Source organism: Meles meles, chromosome 21 (assembly GCF_922984935.1).
Source record: "Meles meles chromosome 21, mMelMel3.1 paternal haplotype, whole genome shotgun sequence".
NCBI classification, from domain to species: Eukaryota; Metazoa; Chordata; class Mammalia; order Carnivora; family Mustelidae; genus Meles; species Meles meles.
The window spans coordinates 27510757-27531362 of NC_060086.1; the positions used below are offsets into that span (position 1 = coordinate 27510757).

Here is a 20606-nt window from a genome sequence, read left to right on the forward strand (position 1 = left end):
ACCATATGATAACTGACTCTCTCCATTTGACTTACTTCACTTAAAAAAAAAAAGATTTTATTGATTTATTTGACAGAGCAAGAGATAGCAAGAGAGGGAATACAAGCAGGAGGAGTGGGAGAGAGAGAAGTGGGCTTCTTGCTGAGCAGGGACCCTGATACGGGGCTCAATCCCAGGACCCTGGGATCAGGACCTGAGCTGAAGGCAGACACTTAATGACTGAACCACCTAGGTGCCACCCAAAGTACTTTAAAGCAGGTCTGTTAGGAATGAAGTCTATCAGGTTTATTTATCTGGGCATGTGTTTTTTCATATTAATTTCTGATACCCAGATATTAGTCTCTCAGTTGACAGTTTTTTCTTTCAAAATTTGAAAATTTAAAAAAGTGTTTTCTTTCAAAATTAAAAAAATTTTTTTTTTGTAACTGGAAGTTTTTACCTGTTATTCCCCATCACTGATTTTGCCCATCTCCTTACTTACCTTCTCTCTGGCAACCACCACTTTGTTTTTGTCTCTTCAAGTCTACTTATGAGTGATACTGTAATGTATTTGCCTTTCTCTGTCTGACTTATTTCACTTAGCACAATATCCTCTAGTTACATCCATGTTGCAAATGACAACACACACACACACCACATTATATACACCACAAACATACATATACCACATCATATACATATTACATATATGTGCACTATATATACTTATATCACATCTTCCTTATCCATTCATGTGTTGATGGATACTTGGGTTGCTTCTATTTCTTAGTTGTAAAAATGTTGCAGTAAATGTAGGGGTACATGCATCTTTTTGAATTACTATTTTCATTTTCTTTGGGTAAATTCTCAGTAGTGAAGTTACTGGATCATATCGTATTTCTGTTTTTAACTTTTTGAGGAAATTTCATGCTATTTTCCACAGTGGCTTAACCAATTTACATTCCCACGAAGAGTGCATGAGAATTCTCTTTCCTCCACATTCACCCCAACACTTGTTATTTCTTGTCCTTTTGACACTAACCATTCTGACTGGTGTGAAGTGATATTTCACTGTGGTTTTGATTTGCATTTACCTAATGATGACTGATGTTTAGCATCTTTTTAAGAAAGAGATTTTTAAAAAATTTATTTGAGTGAGAGCAGAGAGTCTGCTTCTCCCTCCCTCCCCCTCAGAGGGAGAAGTAGACTCCCTGCTGAGCAGGGAACCCAACATGGGGCTCAATCCCAGGACCCTGGGATCATGATCTGAGCCAAAGATGGATGCTTAACTGATAGCCACCCAGGCTTCCCTTGAGCATCTTTTCATATGTCTATTGGCCATCTATATGTCTTTGGAAAAATATGTACTCAGGTCCTCTGCTCATTTTTTAATCAGATTGTGTCCTTTTTGTTTTGTTTATTTTTGGTGTTGAGTTTTATGAGTTCTTTACACATTCTGGATATTAACCCCTTACTGGACCTATCATTTGCAAATATATTCTCCCATTCAGGTTTTCTCTCATGTTTTGCTGACTTTTTCAGTGATACACATATAGATTTCTTTCTCTTTATTCTCTGCACATTAGTGGGTTTTGATAAATGGTGACCACTAGGTTTGTATATAACCACTCTGCATATAGCAATTTATATTAAGTTGATGACTGTCCAGATTTGTTTTTTTGTTGTTTTTTTTTTAATATTTTATTTATTTGACAGAGAGAAATCACAACTAGGCAGAGAGGCAGGCAGAGAGAGAGGAGGAAGCAGGCTCCCTGCTGAGCAGAGAGCCCGTTGCGGGGCTCGATCCCAGGACCCTGGAATCATGACCTGAGCTGAAGGCAGAGGCCTTAATCCACTGAGCCACCCAGGCGCCCCGATGACTGTCCAGATTTGAACTCATTCTCTTTTCTTCTCCTCCTCATGTTTTAGGTATATGTTGTTATTTCTATATTATTTTATTTTCTGAGTTCCTTGACTAATTTTTTAATAGAAATATTCATTTTTATTGCTTTTGTGTTTCCTACCTTTACATTGTCATTTTCGGTCCTTCCTTTCCACTCTTTAAAGTCCCTTTTAATATTTCTTGCAGGGTTGGTTTAGTGGTCATGAACTCCTTTAGTTTTTTTTGTGTGTCTGAGAGTCTCTTTATTTCTTCTATTCTGAATGATAGCCTTGCTGGATAGAAGTATTCTTGGCTACAGATTTTTCCCAGTCAGCACTTTTAATACATTATTCCACTCTTCTGGTTTGCAAAATTTCTGCTGAAAAATCTTCTGCTAGTCTTATGGGTTTCCCCTTGTAGGTTACAGTTTCCTTTTGTCTTGCTGCTTTAAATTTTTTTCTTTATTACTATATTTGCCAGTTTAATTACAATACATCTTATTGTGGATCTGCTTCTGCTGATTTTGATGGGGGTTCTCTGTGCCTCCCGGATCTGGATAGGTTTCCTTCCCCAGATAGGGATGTTTTTAGCTATTGTTTCTTCAAATAATTTATTTGCCCCCTTCTCTCTCTCTTCTTCTGGGATTCATATAATATGAATGTTATTGCATTGGATAGAATCAGAGTTCCCTAAGTCTATTCTAATTTTGCACAATTCTTTGTTCCCTCTTTTGTTCAGCTTGATTACTTTCCTCTAGTCTGCCTTCTAGGTCACTAATTCGCTCTTCTGCTTTTCCCATCTTGCAGTTCATTCCATCAGGCATATAGCTCATTTTGTTTATTGAGCCCTTTGTCTCTGTTATGTTGTTCCTTACTCCTGTGTTAAGGGTCTCATTCACATCTTCCACTCTTTTCTCAATTCCAGTGAGTATCCTTATGATCATTACTTTAATTCTCTATCAGGCATGTCACTTCTATCTGTTTTGCTTAGATCTCTGGCTGTGGCCTTTCCTGTTTTCACATTTGGAATAAATTTCTCTGTCTCCTCACTTTGTTTGTCTGTGTATTAGCAAAGTCAGCTATGTCTTCTCCTCTTGAAAGTAGTGACTTTATGAAGAAGAGGTCCTGGAGTGCTCTGCGGTGCAGCACCCCCCGTTCACCAAAACTTGGCACTTCAGAAATGTGTGTTGTTTATACCCTACTGTTGTGTCTGAGTCACTTTTCCTTTCAGTGAAGTCATCTACAGTGACTCTCCAAATTTTGTGGGCATGATTGTTCTCTGTGATATTAGTAGGATCTAGACAGGCCAGCATTTTTTTTTCTTTTTAAAAAGATTTTGTTTATTATTTATTTATTGAGGGAGAGAGAAAATGAGTAGGACAGAGAGAGAGGGAGAAGCAGACTCCCACTGAGCAAGGAGCCCAGAGTCCTGGGATCATGACCTGAGCTGAAGGCAGACATTTAACCCAGACAGTCCTGGGATCATGACCTGAGCTGAAGGCAGTCACCCAAGCACCCCCAGACAGGACAGCTCTGAAGGGGTATACCTGCTGGGGAACTTGAGAGTGTGGTGGCAGTGTTAACAAACTTGCTCTGGGCCACTGGTCTTATGCTGGATCCCCCAAAGTGCTGAAGTGGCTGGGGCCAGAGACTGGTTTTGGTGCACAAGGCTGGTTGAGTGCAGCACAGCAGGTGTTTAATGGCAGGACAGGGTGCAGTTGTGGCTTTAACAAAATTTGTTCTGAGCCCAGGACTGAGGCTAGCAGGCTTAAAGTGGGTGAGTCTTCAGGAGAACTCATGGGTATTATGTATTACTAGCAGGTTAGGTAGCAAGTGAATGTGCAGTCCTGCTGCCTGCGGATAACCCTGTGTTTATGCTGGGACCAGAGGATTGGGGGTAGGAGTGAGAAAGGGGGAAATGGTGCCTGCCAGCTCCCTCAGTTTTGGAGAAGTTGCAACATGCTCTGAGATCAGTATGAACAGATCCTTCTCCCATTAGCCCCTGGCACTGGAAACTGCTGTTTTTATGTCGCCTCTCTGTGTAGACTGCTGTCTCTTCAAGGGAGGGACCAAGGTATCATTAGCCCTCCCTGCTTGCCCATGCTGAATCAGCTGACTTTTAAAACCTCAGGCTCTAAACCTCAGGATCTAAGTTCCAATGGTTATACACATTCACAGAATTCAGCGCTTCTGGTTTTAAAAGCCATGGGGATCAGTCTTCCCCATGTGAGCTCCCTGAAGCAAAGATCCATTTATTGCCCTTTCTGTGTACAACTCCCTCCCTCTTGCAGGCAGCCTCCCTCTGCCTTTCTGATCTTCCTAATCTTTCAGATGCAGTTTCTTGTCTATATTTAGTTGTAGAGTTTGTTCTGCTAATCTTTGGAACACTTGCAATTTTCTTTACTTGCATATGGATGATATCTAGTTGTAAACACGGTATAGGGTGAGCTCAGGGTCCTCCTACTCTGCCATCTTCCCAAACTACCCCTGCATATTAATTTTGTGTTCTGCAACTTATGGAATTCATTTATTAGTTCTAATAGTTTTTTGGTGGTGTCTTTAGGGTTTTCTACATATATTATGTCATCTGCTAATAGTTACAGTATTAAGTCTTACCAATTTAATGCCTTTTATTTCTTTTTCTTGTCTGATTGCTGTCACTATGACATCCACTATTATGCTGAAGAAAAGTGGTAGGGGCAGACATGTTTGTCTTGCTATTGATCTCAGAAGAAAAGATTTCAGTTTTTCACCACTGAGTATGATTTTAGCTGTAGGTTTATCACAGATGGCCTTAATTATATTGAAATATATTCCCTCCAAACATACTTTTGGAGTTCCCTCCAAACTTACTTTGAGAGTTTTGAATCAAGAATGGATGTTGCATTTTATCAAATGCTTTTTTTCTGCATCTACTGAGATGATCATATGGTTTTATCCTTCCTCTTGTTCATGTGATTACCACATTGATTGAATCACCTTTGCATCTGTGGCATAAATCCAACATGATCATGATGAATCCTGTTAATCTACTGTTAATTTGGTTTGCATTTTCTTGAGGAGATTTACATATATGTTCATCAGAAATACTGACCTGTAGTTTTATGTAGGGTGCTTGATTTGGTATCAGGATAATGCTGACCTTGCAGAATGAATTTGGAAGTTTTCCTTCCTCTTAATTTTTTGGAATACCTTGAGAAGGATGAACATTAAATCTTTTAAATGTTTAATAAAATTCACCTGCCAAGACATCTCTCTGTTCCTGGACTTTTGATCATTGGGAGTTTTTTCATTACTGATTCAATTTCATTATTAGTAACTGATGATTTCAAATTTTTAACTTTTTATTAAATAACATCCCTTTGCCTTCTGGCCTCCATTGTTTCTAATTAGAAGTCAGCTTCTGGTCTTGTTGGGGTGCATCTGAATGTGACTATTTTTGGCTTCCTGCATTCAAGATTTTTCTCCTTAATTTTTACTGTAATATTTATGGGTGAAGATCTCTTCACATTTATCCTATTGGAAGTAGTGGAGCTTCTTGAATGTGTAAATTAATGCTTTCAGCCATTACCTTTTTGGCTTTGTTCTCTTTCTCCTCTCTTATATCCCAGTACACGTATGCTGGTACATTTAAAGGTATCAAAAATTCCTATCAAACTGTTAACTTTCCTTCATTCTTCTTCCTTCGTTTTATTCACAATTTATAATCTCTATCAATCTATCTTCAAGTTCACTGGTGTTCTCTTGTGACAATTCATCTACTGTTGAGTCCCTTTAATGAATTTTTCACTTTGGTTATTGTACTTTTCAAACTCCAGAATCCCCACCTGTTTTTTTTTTTAATAATTTCTATCCTTTCATTGATACTTTCTATTTCATACTGTTTTCATACATTCCATTACTTCTTTAATCACGGGTTCCTTTAGTTCTTTGAGCAAATTTATAATGGTCACTTTGTAAAATCTTTGCAAAACCTGTTATCTGCTATCTTTCACATGAGATTATTTAAAATTTAAAAAGAAAGATTACTGAACAATTTTATGCATCACTGAACTGGCTAAATTGTAAATATCAAAAGAATACACACAAGTCTTGTAGGCTTGATCTACAGTGTCTATGTGAGGATACTCTGGACAGATTTATACACTTACCTGAGAGAATAGATAGGATAGTGGATTTTCCTGCCCCATTGTGTCCTAGAAGAACAGTGATCTGTCCCACATATAAATTCAAAGACAAGTCTTTTATAGCTATCTTAGTAGTATTTTGCATTCGGAATTCCTGTTGAGGAAAACCCACAAATATTGACTTTATCACTATTACTTTAGAAGGACAAGCACTCATATCAACTATCTATACAAGAAACCATACCACATAATCAATCTCATGAGGAAAAAAAATCCCCAAAATTAAGAAGGCTGAAAATGTGACTGGAAAAAATATCTGAAGGCATAACATGAACTATAAAATTTCATAGTAAATCTATAAATATTCCATCAGTAACATCTATTCATGCCTTGATTCAATTAACATCCTAAAGCTGATAATGCTGTAATATTCTCCAGTCCATACATTTGTCCTGGTTTGGAGAATTGCCAATAAAAACCTGGATGGAACATCTAAACCATAGATGTTTTATAGGCATCTCAGATTTCTTATGTGAGTTTAGCAGTGTTCCTGCTTAAGATGCAAAAATATGGAGGGGTGCCTAGTGGCTTGAGTGGTTAAGCATTCAACTCTTGGTTTCACCTCAGGTCATGATCTCCTGGTCATGAGATCAAGCCCTGTGCATTGGGCACAGAGTCTGCTTCAGATTCTCTCTCCCTCTCCTGTTCACACTCTGTCAAAATCAAACAAACAAATAAATAAATAAAATTCTCCTTTAAAAGATGCAAAAATATGGAAGGAGCATGACTCTCACTCTAGAAAATAAGAAACTTGTTTAAATAATCTAAAAATCATAAATTTTCTTGAACTCATCAGATTAGTGATGTTTTCAGGCAACCAATTAGCCCTGAATTTGAGAAAAAATAGATACCTTTAAGAAGAGAGGATATATAAGTATTTGCTTATCTGGAGGAGACAAAGGTACTATGTAACTAATAAAAAGATTAAGTTAAATTTGGTTAAACTTGTAATGCAAATGAAGTAAAAATACTTTAAGAAACACAATATATAAATCAAAAAGTTGGGACTCAAGTCTATTTCATTCAGACTTTAAACATATATTCCTTCCAATATAACCCATTGATGGTGAATAAAGCAAAACATCTTGTGTAACAAAAATAGCTATTTCTCTTTTACCCCAAATGCCAATAAATGTTTTCTCCATAGGTGTCCTCATCCTTTCTTTTCCTTAGACCAAAGCTACCAGGTTCATGAAGCGCTTATTTGAAATCTCTAATTAAATGAATGTGTAAAGTTTTACAAAAACTTTATGAAGCTCTTAATTTCTTAAAGTTTCCCTTTAAAACCAACTAATGAAAAACCTCAAATTCTCCCCCAATATCTCCAATATCCATAAATTGCTCCACCAACCATCCATTGCTCAAGGCACAAAACCAACTACTTTAGTTTACTCCTTTTTCTTCAATTTTACATCCAGAGAGTAAAACTTTTCAGCTCTAACCCCAGATATATTCTGAATTCCTATACTTCTATCTCCATGAGACCAGTCCACACTGCCACCACATCTTACCCAAGCTATTATAAAAGCCCCTGATTTGTCTTCTTTCTTCCACTCATAATCCTCACAGCAGCCAGAGTGTTCTCACAGAAAAATTAGATCATGTTTCTTTACTTAATAAAGGCCAGTATTGGCTGATGTACATTTGGGCTCCTTCCATGGTTTGGCTATAAACATTGCGGTACACATATCCCTCCAAATTAGTAATTTTGTATTCTTATAGGTAAATATCTCATCTTTGGTGGATCATAGGGTAGTTCTATTTTTAACTTTCTGAGGAACCTTTATATTGTTCTCCAGAGTAGCTGCACCCATTTGTATTCCTACCAACAAGAACTCCCCTTTCTCCACATCCTTGCCAACACCTGTTATTTTCTGTGTTACTTTTAGCCATTCTGACTGGTGTGAGGCAATGATGTGGATGGAGCTAGAGAGTGTAATGCTAAGCAAAGTGGTCAGAGAAAGACAAATAAGATATGATTTTGCTCGTATGTGCAATTTAAGAAACAAATGAATACGGGGTGGGGGGGGGAGGCAAATAAGAAAAGCCTCTTAACTACAGAGAACAAACACCGTCACAGGAGGGGAGGTAGGTGGGGGGGATGGGGTAAATGGGTGGTGGATATTAAGGAGGGCACTTGTTGTGATGAGCACTGGGTGTTGTATGTTAAGTGATGAATCACTAAATTCTACACATGAAACTTAATGTTACACTGGAATTTAAATAAAAACTTGGGAGAAAAAATAATAAAGGTCAACAATTAGTTTCTAATATTAAAACAAAATGGAATCCGAGCTTTATCATGGCCTTCACAGCCCCCTGCATGGTTTATATTGTGACTATATCACCAAATTCATTTCATGTCATTCTTTCTCTTTGTTTTCTTCACTCCAACTTTAATCTCATCTGTGTTCCTCAACAAATGAAGCTCCTTTCAATCTCAAAGGTTTGAATTTTCTATTTCAATTATCTCTACCTAGTTTTTCAACTATCTGGATACTTGGTATCCCATGATCAGTTGCTTCGTGTCTACCAAGGCTCAACAGCATGTCAGGACTGTTTTTTGAAAAATATAACTCTCTGCTTCAATTGATGATGGCGTGGCCTTGATCCAGAACCCTCGACGTCTGCACTGTTACTCTCCCATTGAGGTTTACCATAAAATCAACATGATATAAAAAAAAAAAAAAATCAACATGATATACTTTCCCAGTGTGACACCCACAGATATAAAGTCTGCTGAATTGGGATGACTAAGCAGCAGGAGTGCTTCTACTACCTCCTGGACCTGTTGCAGTGTCCTTTTCTGCTGCAGACTCCACTCAAAGTTGGCAGGTATTTTTGTGTCATTTACTATAGAGGTAAAAACAGTATTATCAGGTACAGACCATATTGGCTTCAAAACCTGAAGTAGCCAGTAGGCACCATTTTCCTCTTTTACAGTGGGAGGTATAAAATGCACTAGATTATCCTTTACTTTGGGAAGAATTACTGGCAGATATGAGATCACTAACTCCTAAAATTTTTACTAATGTAGTGAGTCCCTGAATCTTCATAGGCTTTACTTGTTCCCTCCTCAGAATACATGTCTGACCAAGGCCTCCAACAAACTTGCCATTTCTTGGCAATTATCCAATTATCTGTATTATCTACATAATTATAGATAATTATCTAATTATCTATATAGTGGGCCACAGTGATACTCTGTAAAACGTATAGCTAATCCAGCTCCCTTCAGATTATATTAGGACAGAGATCTCAAGAGCCTATAACCCTGGACAAATAAATATATACTGTTACTGTCCATTCAAATGAATACAAAGATCTCTGATTCCCATTTTGATGGTACAGGAAAAACAAACTTGCCAAATCAGTGGCCCTATACCACATTCTGAGGCTGTATTAATCTGCCATAAGTGAAAATTACCACATCTGACACAAAAACTGCCAACAGTTGAGCTATTTTTTTGAACCTGGGATAGATCCACTGTCATTCTGCAGGTCTGCAAGGACCAGAGGGGAAAGGTAAATAGGGTTAAGGGGAATTACTACTCATGCCACTTTCATCTCTGCCACTTTCCCAAGAATGTGATATTGCCTTTGATTTACCATCTTGACCAGTGGGGGTAGGCAGTTTCAAAGGATTTCACCTGACTTTTCGAATAGAAGAGCCCTTCCGCAGAGGCCAATGAATCAAGATAAGGGTTTACACCAACCATCAAGTATGTCATTGCTTTTTTTTTTCTTTTCATTTTTTAAAATTTTGTTAGCCACCATATAGTAACATAATTAGTTTTTGATATAGTGTTCCATGATTCATCCTTTGTGTATAACACTCAGTGCTCCATGCAAAACGTGCCCTCCTTAATATCCATCACTGGGCTAACCCATCTCCCTACCCCCTTCCCCCTATGAAACCCTCAGTTTGTTTCCCAAAGTCCATAGTCTCTCATGGCTCCTCTCCCTCTCTGACTCCCCCCTTCATTTTCCCCTTCCTTCTCCTAATGTCTTCTGTGCTATTCCTTATGTTCCACGTGAAAGAGAAACCATATAATTGTCTTTCTCTCCTTGACTTGTTTCACTTAGCATAATCCCCTCCAGTTCCATCCATGTTGATGCAAAAGTTGGGTATTCATCCTTTCTGATGGCTGAGTAATATCCCATTGTATATATGGACCACATCTTCTTTATCTATTTGTCTGTTGAAGGGCATCTCAGCTCCTTCCATAGTTTGGTTATTGTGGACACTGCTGCTATGAATATTGGGGGTACATATGGCCCTTCTTTTTTTACTATGTCTGTATCTTTGGGGTAAATACCTAGTAGTGCAATTGCTGGGTCATAGGGTAGCTCTATTCTTAACATATTGCGGAACCTCCATACTGTTTTCCAGAGTGGCTGTACCAACTTGCATTCCCACCAACAGTGTAAGAGGGTTCCCCTTTCTCCACATCCTTGCCAACATTTTTTGTTTCCTGTTTTGTTAATTTTTGCCATTCTCACTGACATAAGGTGATGCATCATTGTGGTTTTGATTTGTATTTCCCTGATGGCTAGTGATGTTGGACATTTTTTCATGTGTCTCTTAACAATTTGTATGTCTTCTTTGGAGAAGTGTCTGTTCAGGTCTTCTGTCCATTTTTTGACTTGATTATTTGTTTTTTGAGTGTTGAGTTTGGGAAGTTCTTTATAGATCTTGGATATCAGCCCTTTGTCTGTAGTGTCATTTGCAAATATCTTCTCCCATTCTGTGGGTTGCCTCTTTGTTTTGTTGACAGTTTCCTTTGGTGTTCAAAAGTTTTTTGTCTTGTTGAAGTCCCAAAGTTAATTTTTGCTTTTGATCGCCTTGTCTTTGAAGACATGTCTTCAAAGAAGTTGCTGTGTCCAAGGTCAAAGAGGTTACTACCTACGTTCTCCTCTAGGATTTTGATGGATTCCTGTCTCACATTGAGGTCTTTCATCCATTTTGAGTTTATCTTTGTGTATGGTGTAAGAAAATGGTCCAGATTCATTCTTCTATGCAGCTGTCCAATTTTTCCAGGACCATTTGTTGAAAAGACTGTCTTTTATCCAATGAATATTTTTCCTGATTTGTCAAAGATTAGCTGACCATAGAGTTGAGGTCCCATTTCTGGAGTCTCTATTTTGTTCCATTGGTCTACGTTTCCATCTTTGTGCCAATACCATGCTGTCTTGGTGATCGCAGCTTTGTAATGCAGCTTGAAATCAGGCAACATGATGCCCCCAGCTTTGTTTTTCTTTTTCACTATCACTCCCTTGGCATTTTGGGGGTATTTTCTGTTCCACACAAATTTTAGGATTTTTTGTTCCAGCTCTTTGAAAAATGCCAATGGTATTTTCATCAGGGTGGCGTTGAAAGTACAGATTGCTCTGGGCAGCACAGACATTTTAACAATGTTTATTCTTCCAATCCATGAGCATGGAATATTTTTCCATCTCTTTGTGTCTTTCTCAATTTCTTTCATAAGTGTTCTGTAGTTTCTAGAGTACAGATCCTTTACTTCTTTAGTTAGGTTTATTCCTAGGTATCTTATGGGGTTTGTTGCTACTGTGAATGGAATTGATGCCTAAATTTCTAATTATACATTTGGCAACTATAGAAATGTCCACTAGATGGTACTGTAGTCCCAGTGTATCTACTGTAAGTCATCAACAGCTAAGATTACATTTATTACCTAGCCTGCACATAGACTTGCTCTAACAATAGGATAGTGATGGTACTTTGGATCTCCAAGTATAGTTACCCAAGTAAATTGCTAGAAGTCCCTTTGTCCGACTTGGGTAATCATCATGTACATTTGCTGTGGTGTTGCAGAACACTTCTACCTAGCCAAACCAGACCTTCCTTTTGTCAATGAGTGTGAGTTCTGCAAATTGGAAACTGTGGAGGAGACCATGAATTTATATATCAGGTGCTGTCTTAGCTCCTGATGATACAACTTTTATTTCTCCTGGTAGTACAGATTGGGCAATGTCCTCACTAACTATCCTGCTGTGTTGCCTCAAGAGAACTGTGCTCTGTTAACCTTCATTTGTGGACCAGGTGTCCCAGACTGCCACTCCATACTTGACAATTTATTAGAAAAATTGTTCCTGCCTGTGTGGCCACCTACCCTCTATTATATTGGACTCACATTACCTCTACTTCTACTAGCGAGTCCATGTCTGTTAAGGTATCTCCTACTGCCAACCTTTATCAGTGATGCTGGTGTTCCTCTCACTAGTATTTTCCTTATTGCTCCGATTGGGCGCACCTGCAAAAGCATGGTCATGTAGTAGATTAATTGGGTGAAACTGGTCCAGGGTCTTTCTAAGGTTGCAGTCAAGTGACAACCTGGGCTAAAGTCATCTGAAGACTTGATCGAGACCAGGATATCCACTTCTAGGCCGACTCAAGTTCATACTGATTGTCTGGGGAAGATTCAGTTCTTGTCCATATGACCAACTTGAATGACACGGTGCTATTTCCAGAGCAAGCAATTCACAACTAAGGCAAAGGCCATAATGACTTGTATGAACCAGTCTTGGAAGTCCCATACTTCACTCGCAGAGTATTATACAGGTTACAAGATCAGTCTAGTCACTGCAGAAGGGGCCTGCACAGAAATGTGAATATCACTGAGGATCCCTGGGGGCCATCATGAAAGCTTCCAGCAACCACAGTCCATCCCCTGCCCAATGACTCATTTTGTTCTCACATTAAAACACCTTCACTGGCTCTCAGTGCTACAAATGTCTCAACCATTTACAGCATCAGCTCAAAGTCCAGGGTCCTGCCATCTAAATCAGGTCCAGGTTTTGATGAGCCTCTTGTGGTCTAGTTTCTAGAGATTACTTCTTAGAGCACAATTACTCTATAATGGAAGACACGTGATCAAAAGGGACTTGAAATCTACCATCTTCCACTCTCCCCACAAACCCAACACAAACTAGTGGGATATGCATAACTTAACCACTACACATACTCTCAGTAAAGTAAGTGGAAGGTAAGAAGAATAAAGCAGTCAAATGAAATTCTGAAATCTACTATTTGGCATTATCAGCAGTTCTTAGATTAGGACCCAAGACCAGAGAATAATTCTCCAAGGTACTTGACTCCACTTTCTATTCTTTTTTTTTTTTTTTAAGATTTTATTTATTTATTTGACAGACAGAGATCACAAGTAGGCAGAGAGGCAGCCAGAGAGAGAGGAGGAAGCAAGCTCCCCGCTGAGCAGAGAGCCCGATGCGGGGCTTGATCCCAGGACCCTGGGATCATGACCTGAGCCGAAAGCAGAGGCTTTAACCCACTGAGCCACCCAGGCACCCCTCCACTTTCTGTTCTTGACTCTGACTTCTCAATCATCCTTCCTTCACCATGAAAAGCATCCCATGATTTCAGCTGTTTTTTCTAGCCTGCTTTCTATTTGTAGGAGTTTGGTAGTTCAAAGGCCTCTATTCATTTTTTACTATATCAGTTCTTTTAAAGAAGCTAGGGGTATTTCTTGTAACACAATTTTATTTAAATTTTGCTCATGCAAGCTATAAAAGCCACTCCCACAAATATATTTGAGATAATCCTTTATGTTTGGCTTCTGTTGATGTTCCTGCAAATAATGCCCTAAGTCACTATTGTCCCTAATGTTTGATTAAACGACATTCTGAGGTACAACCTTAGCTATTCCTCCATCTGAAAGAAAGGTTTTACTCAATATTTTAAATTTTGATTATAGTTGACACACAACGTTACATTAGTTTCAGGGCTACAAATTAGTGATTTTACAAGTTTATACATTATGCTGTATTCACCACAATTATAGCTACCATCTGTTCCATTACATCAGTATTATGAAATCATTGACTATATTCCTTATGCTCTGCTTTTTATTCCCCTGACTTACTCACGCCACAACTGGAGGCCAGTATCTTTCTTTCCTCTTCATCTATTTTTCCCAAACTCCCATCTCCCTGCCCTCTAGAACCATCAATTTGTTCTCTGTATTTATAGTTCTGGTTCTGCTTTTTGTTTATTCACTTTTTAGCCTCCACTTATGAGTGACATATTGTGAAATATGAGACATATTTGTATTTCTCAATTTGACTTATTTCATATAGCATAATATATTCTAGGTCCACCCATATTGTGTTAAACGGCACAATCTCATGCTTTCTGATGACTGTGTAATATTCCATTGTGCATATATAACACATTTTCCTTATCCATTCATCTACTGGTGGGCACTTAGGTTGCTTCCATGTTTTAGCCACAGTAAATAACGTTGCAATAAACACTGAGGTACACATATCTTAGTGTGTTCATTTTCCCTGGGTAAATGCCCAAGAGTGGAATTATTGGATCATACGGTAATTCTACTTTTAGTTTTGTTTTTTTTTTAAAGATTTTATTTTTATTTTTTTGTCAGACAGAAATCAAAAGTAGGCAGAGAGGCAGATAGAGAGAGGGGGGAAGCAGGCTCCCTGCTGAGCAGAGAGCCTGATGCGGGCCTCGATCCCAGGACCCTGGGATCATGACCTGAGCCCAAGGCAGAGGCTTTAACCCACTGAGCCACCCAGGCGCCCTCTACTTTTAGTTTTTTGAGGAACCTCCATCCTGTTTTCCACAGTGGCTGGACCAATTTACATTCCCACCAACAGTACAAGAGGGTTCCTTTTTCTCCACATCCTTGCCAACACTGTTGTTTCTTGTGTTTTTTATTTTAGCCATTCTTACCAGTGTGAGGTAAAATCTCCTTGTGGTTTTGATTTGCATTTCCCTAATGAGTGATGTTGAGCATCTCTTCATGTGTCTGTTGGTCATCTGCTTTGGAAAAATGTCTATTCAGGTCCTCTGCCATTTTTAAATCAGATTGTTTCTTTTTTTGGTGTTGGCTGGTATGAGTTTTTTAAATATTTTGGAATATTAACCCCTTAACAGATTATATCATTTGCAAATATCTTCTCCCATTCTATAGGCTGTTTTGTTTTGTTGATGGTTATATTCTCATCTTCAAAATCAGCTGTATTGGCAGGGAGGCTCTGGGTTTCCCAAGGCTGTGGGGTTAGGAGCTCAAATGAAGCTTAGGTGAGAGGCAACACCAGCCAATGCTTAGGTTACTTACACCCTGCATGCCTACAGTTGATGAAGATAAATTAAGAGATTCAAAAGTCCCCCCTTGATGAATTCCTTGACAGAGGGAGATTACATAACAGATGTAAAACATTTGTGAACAGAAATTAATTCATCTCTGATAGACTTTACTTTTTAGAAGGAAAGCACTTGTGGAAGACACCATTTAGTTTATAGAAAACCTGAATCTGTTCTGGAGGAAGGAGAAAGATGTGACTTTTTATTACATACTGAAAAAAATTTATTTTGATCTTTCTTAAAAGAAAGGCCATGACTTTCTATTAGCATGTGATCGTTTTCCTGGTATTTTTGGTAATAATCATTTACAATGAACTATAAACTAAATTTCAGTTCCATCAGGAAGAAAAAATTTTTGACACAATACCTTGCACAAATGTTCGATTTGGATACCTGCCACCAAATCAGTAGGCTCTGCTTCAAAATACTTGCTTTCATTTGTTTCATAAAATTGCCTTGTTTCCTTTTTCTCCTCAGGTGTTTCTCCAAACCAGTGAGAGCGCTGAAAAGGGGGGAATAAAAGTGAAACCACTGCAAATGTTTTTGAAAAATAACGCAACAGAAAATACTTCAGTCTGTTACCTTTTGTACTGAGATGGACTGATGAAAATTTCTTGGGGTTAAATTTTGGAGCTAATTGGCTTAATCTGAACCCCCAAGGCATAAAAGCAGACTATGCTATTAAAATCATAACTGTCCAGGAGGGACAAATGAAAATTGCTCTAAAATGAGGTCATAACAAAAACAATTATATCACTCCTTGTCATATCTTCTCTTACCAATACATAAGCCAATACAAGAAGGGAAAAGACTGCGAATGGAAGGCAAGATATACATGATTCCCATGCATGGGTCAGACTCTAAGACATCTGTACTAAACAAGGATATGAAACAGGTGGTGAGTGCCCAGACAGGGGGCATAACTAAACCTCTGCTTTTACTACCCAAAGACCCATACTATATTAATTTCTTTATGCCCAAATCGTTTATGAGCTACTTGTCTGCAACTGTGATGGAATACTCAGAATTTTTAAAGTTTGGAGTTATGTGCCATGATCTACACATTATTTATAGTTATACATACTGGGTGCTTTAAAGTGTATTAGGAAAGGCCAATGAGTGGCCAGAGTCATTAAAATTATTCTTGCACCAAAACTATTGGATCAATTACAGACAGTGCAAAATTAGCTCATGGTGGCTTTTATAGAAATTACAATACTTGTTCCTAAGGAGTGACCTCTGTCAGCAACAGAAGCATTAGAACTCACCAGCAAGAAAAAGTTCCATGGCTTGGGCACACCATACTCCCCTGGAAAGACTGCTTCTATATACCAGGCCACAAGGCCATATAAGAAAGCATCAAATAAAAACATCCCCAGTACATGGGTAAAGTCAAAGTTCTCTATTTTGGGTGATGAGAAGATGTTACTCCATTTAATTCCAATTTCTAAGAGAAAACAGTTGACATTTAATTTAGGTGCCAACTCACACTAAAACAGTTATTCAACTGCATCATAATTAAAGAGTGAAGGAAAAGGTATTGATATTCTACAGAGATTCCTATTATAGTCAAGTTACTTTCTTATACCATTAGAATTTAGGGTATCTGAGCAAGTAATCGTGTAAGAGGCTTCCTAGTGTGCCAGAAAACAATCAGATGAATGAAACAAAAATAAAATATACTAAGTCAGGAATATAAACATTAAGAAAAATAAGCAAACCTATGGGTTAAGAAACGGACTCCTTCCTCTCCACCCCTCCTCATGAAGTAAATGTTCACTGGGAAATATAATTTTAGAAAACCATAATCATTGAAAAGCAGGGATAAATGCTATCTACAGGAGAGAAGACTAGAAGAATTTTTATGTAGATATTGCCCCGATGAAAAAAGGAAGACTAAAAGCAAACCTGTTTTGCTTCCTGTCCTAGCACTAAACAGCAGCCAGGAGCTCCAAGTGAGTAGGGAAAGATACAAACAGACTTGAGCAAATTTATGGAGAGAATGTGGAAGCACTCATGTGGTGGTATGAAGTAATATCACTTTTTGAAGGACAGTTTAACAACATTAATAAATTTTAAAATTCTGAATATCTTATGAGAATATCATCCTATTTAGAAGGTAAATACTCACTTTCCATTTCTGCCTTGACTAGGAATTTAGTTCCCAGTGCCATTGCAATATTTGAGCTGAGACAGGAAGCCAGCTTCTGGGTGAATGTCATTTGTGCAAAGTTTGTAGAGACTGTAGCAAATGGAAAGTAAGTAGCAAAATAAATGAAACCTCCAACAGAAACAGCAAAATGTGCTGGAAATAAGAAGGAAATTATAAGGTCAATTAAAGCTACATGCAGGAATCTAAACTACAAATATCTTTGTCTTACTGGAAGAGTGTAATAGAAGAAGCACAATGAGAATAGAAATTTCTTTTGTTCACCATTTGCTCACGATTATAAAATGCGTGGCACTTAGGAGGTGCTTGAAAGTATTTTCTGAATGAATAAAAGCCTGAAATTAAACATTTCAGTAATATATTTTTCTGGAGTTTATTATTATGTAATAGAGTAACCATGAATATTATAGTTCTTAGTGGAAAATTTACATATTTATTATTCAGCATAAAAAATATAAATGTAAATACTATTATTGACATAATCAGAAAATATCTAGATTGTATTTCCAGATACTATGAGATTCATTCTATGTCATGATACTGAGGGAAAAGAAGGACACTTGAATAAACAGAAATACAAAATTGGGTCTCAAAAAAGCAGATATGGTTTAGAATATGAAGAGTTCCAAAAATGTGACTCTGATAAAACACTAAAAAGAAAATTCCTCTTAATAAACCAATTAACATCATCAGGAGTTAAAATTCAGCATCTAAGCAAAAATGGTGTATTATAAAGTACAATGTATTATTCCACTATTAGGAATGATTCTTCCTTTCCCTCTCTACCTCACTCTATATACCATATTCACTAGAACACTTTACATACTCATCAATGTGTATTCTTTTTTAAAATTAAAATTATAAAGAGAATGAAAGGGGACAAATAAGAGCTAACAAATATATCAGACACACCTGATAAAATAGCATCAAAATATACAATGCAAAAAATAACAGAATTAATATACAAATGTACAATCATAGTAGAGATTTTAACCATCTTTATCAGAATTAACAAACTAGATCTAATGAAAATACATGTCAACTATCCCAAACAACCTCGAAATATACATCTTTTTCAAACATACTGATTTTTTAAAAACTGGAATTGACAAGGTTATAAAGTAAATCTTAACAAATTTCAAAGGAATTACATTAAATTGGCAATCAACAACCAATTTGGAAGATATCCAAAAAAATCCCTTATATTGAGCAATTTAAGACACCCATCTTTGAATAATTCTCAATTAAAGAAAATTATAAGGACAATTATAAAACATTGTAACAATAGGGAAAAGCTTATTTACCAAAATTTGTGTCATGCAGTCAAACTAGTACTAAAAGGGAAACAACTAGCCTTAAATTCATTTATTAAAAGACATAAGACAAACATTCACTATCACAAGTTTTAAAAAATGGCAATAAATACAAAATTTATGGAATGGTAAGAGGATCAGCAAAGCCAAAAGTGGATTCTCTGTAGAGACTAATACTGCAACCAAACCTGTTGTGAAACTGATCAAAAAAAAAAAAAAGAAAAGGCACAAATTACTAGTATAAGAAGTAAAAAAGCATATCTCATGACAGACATTAGTAAAGACACTAAGAACATAAAAAGATATTAAAATAGTGATACTGCACCAATAAATTTCAAAACTAAAAATGTAAGTTAAAGAAAATACAACTTACCAAAACTGAAAGAACTAGAAAACCTGAATGTCCTAAGGTCATAAAAAAAATTGAATCAATAGGGTCGCCTGGGTGGCTCAGTGGGTTAAAGCCTCTGCCTTCGGCTTAGGTCATGATCCCAGGGTCCTGGGATCGAGCCCTGCATCAGTTCTCTGCTCAGCAGGGAGCCTGCTTCCCTTCCTCTCTCTGCCTGCCTCTCTGCCTACTTGTGATCTCTGTCAAGTAAATAAATAAAATCTTTAAGAAAAAAAAAAAAAAAGAAATTGAATCAATAATTTAAATCTTTCCCAATGCTTTTTCAGCAACTTGTAGCAGATATTCAAAGAATAACCAGACCACTCCGTTGAAATTCTGAAAGAGACAGAGATACAGAAATAGAGGACAACCTTCCCAAATACTTTTATAAAACTACCATAACTTGGGGCGCCTGGGTGGCTCAGTGGGTTAAAGCCTCTGCCTTCAGCTCAGGTCATGATCTCAGGGTCCTGGGATCGAGTCCCACATCGGGCTCTCTGCTCAGCAGGGAGCCTGCTTCCCCTCTCTCTCTGCCTGCCTCTCTGCCTACCTGTGATCTCTGTCTGTCAAATAAATAAATAAAATCTTAAAAAAAAAAAAACTACCATAACTTGATAACAAAATCAACAATGACAGTAAGGTCATTTAAGGTAAAAACCTTAAACCAAAAAGTAGCAAAATTAATCCAGCAGGAATAAAAAGGAAAACATATCCTGGCGAATTTAAATTCCAAGAGTATGAGATTGGTATACTTAAAAATCAGCTTATATAATGTACATTGTTAAGAAAAAAAGATAATTTTAGCATTTCAATAAATGCAAATAAAAATTCTAAATATAATTCTACATCCTTAGTGCAGATAAAATTCTTAGAACAGTAAATGAATAAATTATAATTTATCATTTATAAATGATAAATTATATACCTATATAATTTAAAAGTTTCCAGTCAACTTTATACTCTAAGAAGTTGTAGTTGGACCTCAATTTTAAAGTGGCTCTGTAGGGGGATTGTCCCCACACCATCAAGCTAATGTCCTGGACACTTGCTTGATGGTGTGGGGACGATACCCCTACATAGCCACTTTAAAATTGAGGTCCAACAACTTCTTAGAGTATATAGTTGACTGGAAACTTTTAAATTTCTCATAACGTTCAACTCAATTTTGACACTATTTTTTCCAAGACAGCACCAGATTCCACAGTTTAAGGATTCAGCCCTACCTGGCTATTTCCCTCACCCAAACTTCAGATGCCAGTCACAAGCCCAGGTTATTAACTTTGCTTCAGCTGACTAAAGATCAGAGTTTCCAAGGACCTCCTCCTTGGGCTCAATTAATCTGCTAGAGAGGAGGAAAAGTTAAGATGGTGGCGGTATAGAGGGACCCTAAGTTTTTCTCATCCCTCAAATACAACTAGATATTTACCAGATCATTCTGAACACCTAAGAAATCAATGCGAGATCTGAGAAAACACATGCTGCAAGTCTACACGTAGAAAAGCAACCACCATTTGGAAGGTAGAAGGTTCTGAGACTTGAACCC

At 37.4% G+C, this 20606-nt stretch overlaps 1 protein-coding gene across 1 annotated transcript in view; it reads right to left on the reverse strand.

Moving 5' to 3' along the window:
• The window catches only part of LOC123933949 (phospholipid-transporting ATPase ABCA3-like), a 133634-nt gene that overhangs the window by 87283 nt on the left and 25745 nt on the right, over window positions 1-20606 (reverse strand). The window contains 4 exon segments of the mRNA XM_045993739.1: window positions 6012-6141; window positions 15560-15694; window positions 16461-16639; window positions 17324-17497. Coding sequence (XP_045849695.1) covers window positions 6012-6141; window positions 15560-15694; window positions 16461-16639; window positions 17324-17497 — 618 coding nt within the window.